Source organism: Vigna radiata, chromosome 1, assembly GCF_000741045.1.
Source record: "Vigna radiata var. radiata cultivar VC1973A chromosome 1, Vradiata_ver6, whole genome shotgun sequence".
Taxonomy (NCBI): Eukaryota; Viridiplantae; Streptophyta; class Magnoliopsida; order Fabales; family Fabaceae; genus Vigna; species Vigna radiata.
Genome location: NC_028351.1, coordinates 21,656,998 through 21,669,384, shown reverse-complemented (window position 1 = coordinate 21,669,384; position 12,387 = coordinate 21,656,998). Strand labels below are relative to the sequence as shown.

At 37.6% G+C, this 12,387-nt stretch overlaps 3 protein-coding genes across 3 annotated transcripts in view; 2 read left to right on the top strand and 1 right to left on the bottom strand.

The window, feature by feature from the left end:
- Window positions 1-3,158: 3,158 nt before the first annotated feature.
- LOC106759265 (uncharacterized PE-PGRS family protein PE_PGRS46-like) lies at window positions 3,159-4,331 on the bottom strand. Its single transcript, XM_014642358.1, has 3 exons — window positions 4,271-4,331; window positions 4,061-4,150; window positions 3,159-4,006 (listed from the first exon to the last, which is right to left on the bottom strand). The coding sequence occupies exons 1-3, from the start codon at window positions 4,329-4,331 to the stop codon at window positions 3,159-3,161; spliced, it is 999 nt and encodes a 332-aa protein (XP_014497844.1).
- Window positions 4,332-5,131: 800 nt separating this feature from the next.
- On the top strand, window positions 5,132-7,825 carry LOC106759258 (cation/H(+) antiporter 15-like). The gene is made up of 3 exons (XM_014642346.2): window positions 5,132-5,365; window positions 5,456-6,454; window positions 6,541-7,825. Exons 1-3 carry the CDS (start codon window positions 5,132-5,134, stop codon window positions 7,771-7,773), a joined length of 2,466 nt encoding a protein of 821 aa, XP_014497832.1. The 3' UTR covers window positions 7,774-7,825.
- A 2,981-nt stretch (window positions 7,826-10,806) lies between these two features.
- The window catches only part of LOC106759250, a 2,070-nt gene continuing 489 nt past the window's right edge, over window positions 10,807-12,387 (top strand). Inside the window, exon 1 of the mRNA XM_022779904.1 lies at window positions 10,807-12,387. Within this exon, the coding sequence (XP_022635625.1) occupies window positions 11,721-12,387 (667 nt within the window). The 5' untranslated portion in view covers window positions 10,807-11,720.

The window sequence follows — 12,387 nt, the reverse complement described above, 5'->3', positions numbered from 1 at the left end:
TTCTCTGTCATTGGAATTTCTTTGCCTCCGATTAGAAAACAACCATTAGAGTCATCCCACCTCACAACTAATTCACTCAAAATATTCCTAGCTAACTTAACTTTTTCACTAACCTCTACGAACCAACGAAAAGGAGTCTCACTAATCATAGACCTTTGCTCCTGTGTGAGTTCCTTCGTCAGAGTTGATATGTAGTTAGTAGAAAAAGAGTGCCTAACCGTCAACTGCATCAACCACATCAACCACAAATGTTCAAAACCCTAAAACATTTAATACTGTGAAATACAAACAAAGGGAGGAAAACCCGATAGNTCCAACGATGAAGGCGCTTACCTTAGGAGATTTAGTTGCCATTTCGAACCACAAAAACGCAAGCGAACAACAAAAGCGAACAACACGAAATCGAACAAATCGGACAGAAACACCAAGGACGATTCCTCACTCTCACCGGCAACGAAAGCGCACACCAAAACGAACACGATAGAGAACAACGACAACTGCCAATCCGAGAGCCAACGNCGGTGAAATGNGAAACCAGAACCCTGCAAAACGTTTCCCTCTATTGAAACACCCCAAGGGCAAAACAGGAATTAAGAATATCAAATCTGCTCCTAATTTTTTAACCACTTTTGAAATTTTAAAAATAAAAAAAAATCAACCAATCAGGACCTGACACGTACTAGTGTCAAAACGGTGTTAAATGGAATGGTGTTAAAATATCGGGACGCTATTCTGTTATACTCATATAGCCGGGACTCATGATCCCTGACTTCATTGCTCGTGCTTGTGAAGTTGTAAAGCTAATGTCTAGGTGATGCTTGTTTTCATATTGTTTGTGAGAGTGTTATCAAATGGTAATATTTGCAGATTGGGAATTTTTTAAATTTATGTGATGATATACGGTGTAATTATTAAATTTATATATACCTTGTGTACTTTTTAGGACAAAATTTGAAGATGGTAAGTTTGAGAAGAGTTCACATATGCCTGACAATGGACAAAAAAAGGCTTCTAGAAGTACCTCTTGTGCTTCCTTGTAGATATGCTTCAACATTTGCAGTATTTATAGGGACTTGTAGAGGTGTTATCTTTCTAAACCTTTGGAAAATTGACTTTGATGGTTTGTTATAAACACCCAAAAACCTTAATTCTCTCGCAGCTTTTTTTTAACATGTTAGTTTCCCTTTCTTTCATCATGTTTTTAGCTCTTTTTTATATGCATTTGCTTCTTATTAAAATAAACTTAGAAAAGAATAACTTAATGTGCTTTTACGTAATGGAATATCCCATTGCTCGTAGTTTTTTTTAGTAAATTTCCTTAGCATAAGCTAAGCAGACACTACATAAAACAAACAGTAAAATATTGTTGATTAATTTCAATTAAACCAACACTGTGATAAAAGAAAATATATAATTAAGGTTTAATGTTTCAATAGGTCTCTATTTTCGTCCAGAATTTCAAATAGGTCCCTTTGTCTCAATTGAATCCTTATTTTTGTAAAATTGAATTAAATAGGGTCTTTCCGTCAAATTGAGATGACGCCGTTAGAAAGTGTATGCTGACAGTGTAATTTTTTATTACGTGACATTAAAAACGTTACTGAATTGTATTTTTTTAATTTTTGAATTAAAAAATGAAATATACAGAATATACTTCATTTTTTAATTCAAAAATTAATAAAATATAATTCAGTCACATTTTCAATGTCACATAATAAAAAAGTACACGGTCAACGTACCATTCTTAACGGCGTCATCTTAATTTGACGGAAAGGTCCTATTTAATTCAATTTTAAGAAAATAAGGATTCAATTGAGACGCCGAAAAAGAAATGAACCTATTTGAAATTCTTGAGGAAAATAGGGACTTATTGAAACATTAAACCTATAATTAAATATTGTTTATTAACTTAAATTAAACCAAAACTATAATAAAAGAAATATGAAAATACATTCATTAGCACTGGTTACAACATCATATTAAAAAAATATAAAAATCCATCGTTTGAATTCATATTAAATATAAATAATTATTTTATACTTTATGAGTATAGGGCTAATTATTAGCTTTGTATTGGATACGAGCATGAACCAGAATTATTAAAAGATTAACTTTTTCACGACTTCCACTAACCAAAACAAATGATATTGCAACTCATGAATATTATTTATGATTCAAACCCTGCCCTGCTAGTTTAAAACACAACAGATGACTAAAATAGAGTAGTGATATATTTACAATTTTTTAAATATACCCATATTTCATTTAAATATATACCCATATGACAATTTGATTTAACTTATCAATCATTTACTTATATTATTATAATCTAGCTGTTAAATGGTTTTATTAGTTATTAAAGAATTAATTTTTATATTTTTAAGAAAAATAATTTTTTTGACATCCAAATATCGATTTAATAATCTGTTTTCAAAGATAACGTGATAATCAGAAGCAAAACATTTTAAAAATTTCAGTGAGAATAACATAATGAAATTAACGAACAGATTCATTTGTACTTAAAACAAAAAAGTTATGGAAACAATTATGCAGTAAGTTTATCAAACATCGCAATTCTAGAATATGAAAGTATGTGACCCCACATCCTCTATACCATGGTTTTTTATTCCTTAATGAATTCTAAGCAGTATCATCTCCTTCATCATGTTGATTTTGTTTCTTTTTCATTCTTCTGAGATTTCCTGTGGGAAAGAGAAAACATCTAAATCACATTGGTATATTGGTTCATCAGATATTAACAGAAGGCAATAACTTAGGTCATGTTATGGCATTTATAATAGGTAAACTTGTGTTCTCATAACATGCAACTATGGGAAGTTAAATCCAAAGAGAGAGTTTTGGTTGCGTAGGTTCCTTATTACAAGATATCCTATGCCTTTTCTGTTGTTTACATTAATGTTGTAATCACACGAAGGCTACATCTCCTCTTACATGGTTACTATGTCATCTACATCTCAACCTTCTAATCGAATCATAGCCATAATCCACAGGCCATAAATATCAATCTAATTTTCCCTACCAAATCACTTCTAACACACAATGGCTGTGGTGTTCTTGGTTTTGGCTTTAGCTAGTCTTACCAACCCTCTAGACACAATCAATGCCCAAACACCAGGTACAGGTAACCCCTCCAAATTTCAACCTTCAACATTGCCAAACACAACTCCATCTGCACCATCAGCAGCCAAACAACAAGAAGCATCTTCTCCCACTTCAACTAGCAAGCCAACACCAGCAGCCACATCTTCACCCTCCAAATTGCCAAATGCAGCTTCCCCCACTTCTGCTACAAAGCCTCCCATTGTCATAGCAACCCCTCTTCCCTCAAGGAAACCACCAGTAGCAACCTCTCCCACTTCTAGTAAATCACCAATTCCCAAGGTTTCATCTCCAACATCATCTGCACCGGTTAAATCACCACTTCCTAAGGTTTCATCTCCAAAATCATCTGTTCCTGTGAGATCACCACTTCCCAAAGCTACATCTCCAACATCTGCTCCTGTGAAATCACCACTCCCAAAAGCTACATCTCCATCGTCTGCTCCTGTGAAATTACCAGATCCCAAGCCTTTACCACCAATATCCTCTCCAGTGAAGCCACCAGTTCCCAAAACAACACCTCCAAAGATAGCTCCTTTGAAACCACCCGTTCCAAAAACAACACCCCCAAAAACAGCACCAGTAAAACCACCTGTTCCAAAGATTACACCAGCATCAAGTCCGAAACACCCATCCCCCAAAATCCCTCCACCAAAACCACCCAAAAAAGCCCCTATTTCGCCACCGCCACTGCCATTATTGCCTACCCCAAAAGTATCCCCAACACCGGCCGAAGCACCAACAGCGCCAGCACCTGCACACAAAAAGAAAGCACCAAAACCATCACCTGTTCCTTCACCACTAAGTAACACGCCAACACCTGCACCAACACCTTCGATTGAAACACCAACCCCAGCAGCAGCACCCCAAGATGACATCCCAGAACCTCCTCCACACAGGCACAGCAGAAGAAGACACAAACACAAGACACATCACTCACAATCTCTGGCTCCAGCACCAACCATTATTCGGAGGAGTCCCCCAGCACCACTTGTGCAAGATATTACCACAACCCAGCCAGAAGAGACGCCTGCACCAGCACCAAATCCCAAAGCGGTAACATATACAGTTGTACACTTTTTTAACGTAATAGTTTTATAATGAGTTTTAATCATGTCTCATGCATCTCATGTTTTTCGTCTTTGTTTACAGAATGGTGCGCAAGCATACAATAGGCAAGGGAACACATGGCCAAGTGTTGGAGTCGCCATTGCCATTTTGTTATCTGTCATCACATGACACTTTCAAAGTTTCATATGAAGATCATGGATTGGTGGTGTGGTTTGCAGAACATATAGAATCAGTTAAATGTATGAAACTGAATAAACAATTATTATACCCGTTTGTTCTTTCTGTGTTTAATGTATTCTTTGCTCTTTATCCTTTTGCACTATCATATTAGTCCTTGATTCATAGATTAGCATAATATTTGTATAAAGTATTTTTTTTTTGTGTAATTATAATCATTTTTCAATAAAAAGTTCTATTACTTTTGACAATACTAAATTTTTAGCTGTAATATTTTAATTAACAACTATAATAAAAAAAATTGTGAAAAGATTAAAAACATTATATTTGTAAGTGGTATTTTAAATAAATGAGATCAAGAAAAAAAAAATTGATTTTAACGACCCACACATGTGGCTCAAGTGCTCAAGTGTGTAGCATCATTGATCTTAAAATAGGTACCCAAACATAAGCCATGAAAATTAAGTAGAGCTCCCTCTTGAATGGATAACCATCAAAACATACGAACATGACTTCTCTCATTACATTCCTCTCATTTCCGTGTTTCATCCAAAAAGAAAATGAAGCAAAACACCTCTCTCTCGTTTTTCATCTTTTGAATTCATCCATCACCCCTTAACCACACATTCGATTGTATTCAGATTTTGCATGCAAATTAGGTGATGTATGCATATATTGTAAGACCGAGGAAGCAAAGAACCTAGATCGGTATATATACATTGGGATTGAGTAGAAGAGGGAGTGAATTAATATGCCTATTACAATGAAAAGAAAATTGGAAACAAAATCATTGGCGTTTGATATAAATGAAACGGAACCTATAATATGCTATGCAGCCACCATGATATCATCAGACGGGCTTTGGCATAAGGAAAACCCTTTGTACTATTCTCTGCCTCTCTTTCTCGTGCAATTACTGTTAGTTCTCGTTATCACCCGTCTATTTGTGTACATACTCAAGCCCATTCGCCAGCCACGCGTTATTTCTGAACTCATGGTTAGTCCCTTTACCATTTTCTACTGTGAATCCAATCAAAGTTTTACATCATACTTAATGTTGCGTTGTTACATGCATGCATGTGTGTAGGGAGGCCTAATATTAGGTCCTTCGGTGCTTGGGAAAAACAAAGCATTTAGAGATGCAGTTTTTCCGCAAAGAGGTGAGATCTTGCTTGAAGCAATGGCAAGTGTTGGCATTGTATATTTTATGTTCTTGGTGGGAGTGGGGATGGATGCAACATCGTTAAGACGCATAGGTAGAAAAGCAGTGGTCATAGCACTTCTAGGCATGGTCCTCCCTTTCGCAATTGGAGCTCTCTTCACTATGTATTTGATCAAATTCGACGATATATCAGCAAAAAACACCGCTAACGTCCTATTCATTGGTTCAATTCTTTCTGTGGCAGCGTTTCCCGTTCTTGTGAGAATCCTTGCAGAGCTGAAATTCATCAACTCTGAGTTGGGAAGGATTGCTCTTTCATCTGCACTCGTCAATGATCTGATTTCAAGTCTGCTCTTGATTCTTTCTGTTAATTTGGCACAACGTAATAAGCCTTCTATCACTCTGCTGTCGACTTTCTTGTCAAGTATAGGGTTTATTGCTTTTAATATTTTTGTGGTGAGACCTGGGGTGTTGTGGATGGTAAGGAAAACCCCTGAGGGAGAAACATTCAGTGATTTCTATATGTGCATAATATTAGCAGGTGTGATGCTCTCAGGTTTGATCACAGATATTATTGGAACCCATGCAGTTTTTGGAGCCTTTGTGTTTGGTTTGACAATCCCAAATGGACCTCTAGGGCTCTCTCTTGTGGAAAGGCTAGAGGACTTTATAACGTTGATTTTGCTCCCTCTATTTTTCGCCACTAATGGCCTAAAAACTGATCTTGGACAGCTCGATGACGTCCGCGAATGGGTTACTTTGATCACTCTTGTTATTTTCACTAGCTTAGGCAAAATCATTGGCACTATGGTCGCTGCATTCTATTATCAAATATCAGTTCGTGATGGAGCAGTCCTTGGTTTGCTCCTGAACACAAAAGGCGTTGTTGAAATTATTGTCATTAACATTGGCAAGGATAAAAAGGTACACCCACTTGTACTAGTGCTACTATTACATATATACATACAATATATAAAATGTTTCTGGGATTGTTGTTCAATTGCCAACAGGTTTTGACCAACGAATCGTATGCAGCCTTGATGCTTATAACCATAATAATGACCGCAATCATTGTACCTGGGGTTTCATATATATACAAACCAATAAGAGGAGTGATACCTTACAAAAGAAGAACCATTCAAATGTCACAAAAAGAATCAGAGTTCAGAGTCCTAGTTTGTATCCACACTCCTCGAAATGTGCCGACAATTATTAACCTCCTTGACGCCACTAACCCTTCAAAGAGGTCCCCGATATGCATTTACTTGCTTCATTTGACCGAACTCAGTGGCCAGGCATCTGCATTATTCCTTGTTCAACATCATACTGCCAAGGATCCAGACCAACCAGTCTATTATAACAAGACTGAAGCTCAATCCGAACACATAATCAATGCCTTTCGAAACTACGAGCGTCATGCTTGCCACGTCTCAATGCAGCCCTCAATAGTCATCTCCCCTTACTCCACCATGCACGAGGACGTATGCAACTTGGCTCAGGAAAAGCGTGTGGCCTTCATTATCGTCCCTTTCCATAAACATCAAGCGGTTGACGGTGAAATGGCGCCCACCAACATGTCACACCGAACTGTGAACCTCCATATTCTAAGCCAAGCACCTTGCTCCGTTGGGATTCTAGTGGATAGAGGGTTTAGTGCGTGCAGCCATCTGGCTCCAGATCAAAAGTCTCGCAATGTGGCAGTGTTGTTCTTTGGAGGGCCTGATGATAGAGAAGCCCTGAGCTATGCATGGAAGATGTCAGAAAATCCAGGGATAAACCTTACTGTGATGCGTTTTGTTCATGGAGAAGAAGTAATGCATCAACATAGTGACCTCAGCCCTGACGAAAGTACGGTACTAAAAGTGAAAACGGATAAAGACAGTCATAAAAAACTTGATGAGAGGCTTATAAATTGGTTTAGGACAAGCTGTGAGGATGATGGCTCAGTTGTTTATGTCGAGAAAATGGTGAACAATGGAGAGCAGACAGTAGCAGCAATAAGGTCAATGGATGATATTCACGACCTTTTCATAATTGGGAGAAGCGAAGGAATGAAATCACCACTCATAGCAGGACTCACTGATTGGAGTGAGTGTCCTGAGTTAGGGGCAATTGGGGACTTGTTGGCTTCTTCAGATTTTGCAGCCACTGCTTCTGTGTTGATAGTGCAGCAATATCTTGGCCAAGGAACGGAAGATGTTTTCGAAACAAACCAGGAGGAGGAGCAGACACTATCACCATGATGTCGATCACAAATCAGGAATATTTAAATCATCAGGACCTCATTCCATGATATCATTCAACACTTACAATGCTTAAAATAGGTATTGAATGGTGTCATTTAATAATTTAAGAGACAAGCTTCCACAAACAATTTAAAATTCACAGTGTAAAATTATAGAGTAGATTTGAAGTAGTTCACAGGTACATATCCTTTAAATCATAGAATACACTTGTAAAGTTAAATCATAAAATAATTTAAACTTCCTTTATAAAGTTAAAATCAATTTACCCACCTTAAATATTAAGAAAGTATACGAGAAAGCTTATCAATTTCTAAGAAATTGGTATATTATTTTAGAGTATTGACACAGGTGAAAAAAAAATTTCAAGTATCTCTCATGCTAGGTTTCCTCGTAATATTAATAAAAGTAAAATTCATTATGACAGTTTTGAAAATCAATCATAACATATCAGTGGCAAAATTTTAAAATCTATCATAATACACCTTATATTGAAAAGATATTATGACTAATTGTAAAGAAACGGTCATAAAATCTCTTAAATCTTAATTTTCACGTGTCCCATGTAACTACATGTTCACTCTTCTCAATCTCTAAATATAGGTGATCAAAATTCTGTACATCAATTTGATGTTATTTATTTAAACTTTAACTCACAATTGTATTAATTTAACCAAAACATTGCAATGGTTAACTAAAGTGTTGTAGTTTTCAAAAAGTAATGGTTGTCTATCATAATTAAGTGATAATTGATTTTTCATGTTATCATTAGCGATGATTAATAGGGTTTTTAGAAGGTTTTTTTAATTGTTATTATGTGATGATTAATTTGGTATATTATCACAAGGTTGATGATGATTATAGGAATTTTAGAAGGTTCTTTATCCTTATGTAATGTTTAGATGTGTTACAATTAACACGTTGGTTCAGATAAGAAATTAAACAACAATTATACTAATTATTTAATCAAAACACTACACTAATTTAGCCAACATGTGAAAGCGCATAATAGGTATATCCTCACGGAGGTGTATGTTTATCATTTTTCATTATTTTATAAAAATGAATAGAAAACTTAAACTTAAAGATTTATTTGTAACTTTTTTGGTTACCGTACTTGTTTTTCAGTTGTCACAATTATTTCAATTTTTATTGTTTTTGGTAGTATTCTAAAATACCTCTTATTTTTATGTGTATATAAGTTTATGTTTCTCTTATTTTATTGTACGTGAAACTTTGTTTGAACTCAACCGTTTCATCTCAGCACAAAACAAAACTCGAAGAAATGAGCAAGAGGTATGGTTTTATTGGATACGATGAAAAATCAAAAGCTTATGAATAATGTAACCCAATTACATGCAAGGTTCTAGTAAGTCAAGATGTCCAGGTTGATGAGCAGAATGAATGAAATTGGGACAAGATGAAGGAAAAGTCGTCTAGGAGCTCATAATTTGAGGGGGAGAGCTCAGAAATAGATAGCGGGAGCTTGGATGTTGGTAGAAGAAGCATGAAGTCCATTGCTAAGAGGCTTAATGAGTATTCTGATTAAAAAGATGAGCCTTTGCAACCAAAAACACTCATGGTTTGCGGGATATTTATAACTTCATTTATGAGGTATATGTGATATGTCTGTTGGCAAGTACAAAAGATCTTAAATTCAAAGAAGTCGTGCTTGATGACAAGTGGAAGAAAGCGATGGATGAAGACATCGGTTCAATTGAATGGAATGATACATGGGAGCTGGCAAATTTACCCACCGGAGCCCGACCAATTGGTATGAAATGGGTATATTAGAAGAAAATTAACGCAGATGGAAAAGGGGAATATTACAAAGCTCAACTAGTGGTGAAGAGCTATAAGCATCAGAAAGGAATCGATTACGATGAAGTTTTTGCTCCTATCACGAGGATGGAGATAATTCGGTTGTTGTTCTTCCTAGTTGCTGCCCAACACAAATGAAAGATACAACAAATGAATGTGAAGTTGGCATTTTTGAATGGAGTGTTGGAAACCTCTCACTTACATGTGAATAAGTGAAAAGAAAAAGGTGTTAAAGCTGAAGAAGGTGTTGAATTGAATCACTTAAAACAAGCCCCTCAAATATGGAATGAAAGGATTGACACTATAAGCATTGTTCATATGAGAGCATGCTCTATACTTAAGAAAAATAAAGAGGATATGTTGATAAATCCTTTCATTCCATATTTGAGGGGCTTGTCTTTCTTACCGAGTTTGGTTTTTCAGTTGTCATAGTTATTTCAGTTTATATTGTGCTCTGTCGGCCAGTGTGTGATGCTCGGCTAGTTTTTATTTTGTTTTCTATTTCTATTATTTCGTATTCGGTATATTACAATTTCCAGTTATTTAAAGGCCAATTTCATTTGCTCACATAGGTGTGTCGTATATTTTACAAAATGATAGTGAGAATAATGGATTCAGATTTGTTCTTGTTAAGTAAAAGATTTTGGATTGAGAAATTCATCAAATTAAATGGGAAATATATAACACTTGTGCATTCTGCTTAGCAGTGCCTGGTTTTAACAATTCAAAAACTCGTACCATTAATATTATTCGGCAAAGATCACAACACAAAGAAAGAAAGTAAAAAATAATATATGTTCAGCAAACCACACCACCCTTAGAGTGAATCCATGTTCTTCATAGGACTTTAAAAGTGTCATGTGATGACAGATAATAACAAAATGGAAATGGCGACTCCAACACTTGGCCATGTATTCCCTTGCTTATAGTATGCTTGCGCACCATTCTGTATACAAAATGAAAAATATGAGATGAATGAGACGTGATTAAAACTGTTTAAGACTTCATTACAAGAGTATTAGGTTAAAGTACACAAATGTAATTCAAATTTAAGAGTTGAAAGATAGTATATATATATATATACCGCATTGGGACTTGGTGCTGGTGCAGGCGTCTCTTCTGAGTCGGTTGTGGTAATATCTTCAACCAGTGGTGCTGGGGGACTCCTCCGAATAATGGCTGGTGCTGGAGCCAGAGATTGCGAGTGATGTCTCTTGTGCTTGCGTCTGTGTCTTCTTTTCTTGTGCTTGTGGGGAGGAGGTTCTGGCGTGTCTTCTTCGGGTGCTGGTGCTGGGGTTGGTGTTTCAATCGAAGGCGTTGGTGCAGGTGTTGGGGTGCTACTTAGTGGTGAAGGAACAGGTGATGGTTTTGGTGCTTTCCTTTTGTGTGCAGGTGCCGGTGCTGGTGCTTTTTTGGCTGGTGCTGGCGCTGTTGGTGCTTCGGCTGGTGTGGGGGATGCTGTTGGAGTAGGCAATAGTGGTGAGTCAGCTGGTGGTAATGGCAGTGGTGGAGGTGAAATAGGTGCTTCTTTGGGTGGTTGTGGTGGTGGGAGTTTTGGAGATGGGGATTTTGGACTTAATGCTGGTGTAATCTTGGGAACAGGTGGTTTTACAGGTGCTATTTTTGGGGGTGCTGTTTTGGGAGCGGGTGGTTTCACGGGAGTGGCGGTTGGTGGTAAATCCTTGGGGACTGGTAATTTAACTGGAGCAGATGATGGTGGTAAAGGCTTGGGATCAGGTAATTTTGCAGGAGCAGATGTTGGAGAAGTGTCTTTTGGAATTGGTGATTTCGCAGGAGCAGATAATGGAGATGTAGGTTTTGGAATTGGTAATTTCACAGGAGCGGATGATGCTGGGGATATAGCCTTGGGGACTGGAGATTTCCCAGGAGATGATGTTGGAGATGAAACCTTAGGAACCGGTGATTTCACAGGTGCAGATGTTGTTGGAGATGAGACCTTGGGAACTGGTGATTTCACAGGTTCAGATGATGTAGGAGATGAAACCTTAGGAATTGGTGATTTCACAGGTGCAGATGATGTAGGAGATGCAACTTTAGGAACTGGTGATTTACTAGAAGTGGGAGAAGTTGCGACTGGTGGTTTTATTGAGGGAAGAGGGGTTGCAATGACAATGGGTGGTTTCGTGACAGAAGTGGGAGAAGCGGCAGTTGGCAATTTGGAGGGCGAAGATGTGGTTGCTGGTGTTGGCTTGATAGTTGCAGTTGGAGAAGTTGCTGCTGGTGGTTTCTGTGAAGTGGTAGGAGATGCAGCCACAGCAGGTGGTTGTTTGGCTACTGACGGTGCAATTGTAGTTGTTGTTGGCAATGTAGACGGTGCATTTGGAGTTGTGGTTGGCAATGCTGAAGGTGCATTTGGGTTTGTTGCTGGCAATGTAGAAGGTGCATTTGGTTTTGTGGTTGGCAATGTTGAAGGTGCATTCGGTGTTGTTGTAGGCAACGTTGAAGGTGCACTTGGTGTTGTAGAAGGCAATGCAGAGGGTGCATTTGAGGTTGTAGTTGGCCATGTAGAAGGTGTATTTGGGGTTGTAGTTGGCCAAGTAGAAGGTGTGTTTGGGGTTGTAGTAGGCCATGTATTTGGGGTTGTAGTAGGCCATGTTGAAGGTGTGTTTGGGGTTGTAGTTGGCCATGTAGAAGGTGTATTTGGGGTTGTAGTTTGCCACGTAGATGGTGTGCTTGGGGTTGTCGTTTGCCATGTGGAAGGTGTGTTTGGGGTTGTAGTTTGCCATGTAGAAGGGGTATTTGGGGTTGTAGTTGGCCATGTAGAAGGTGTAT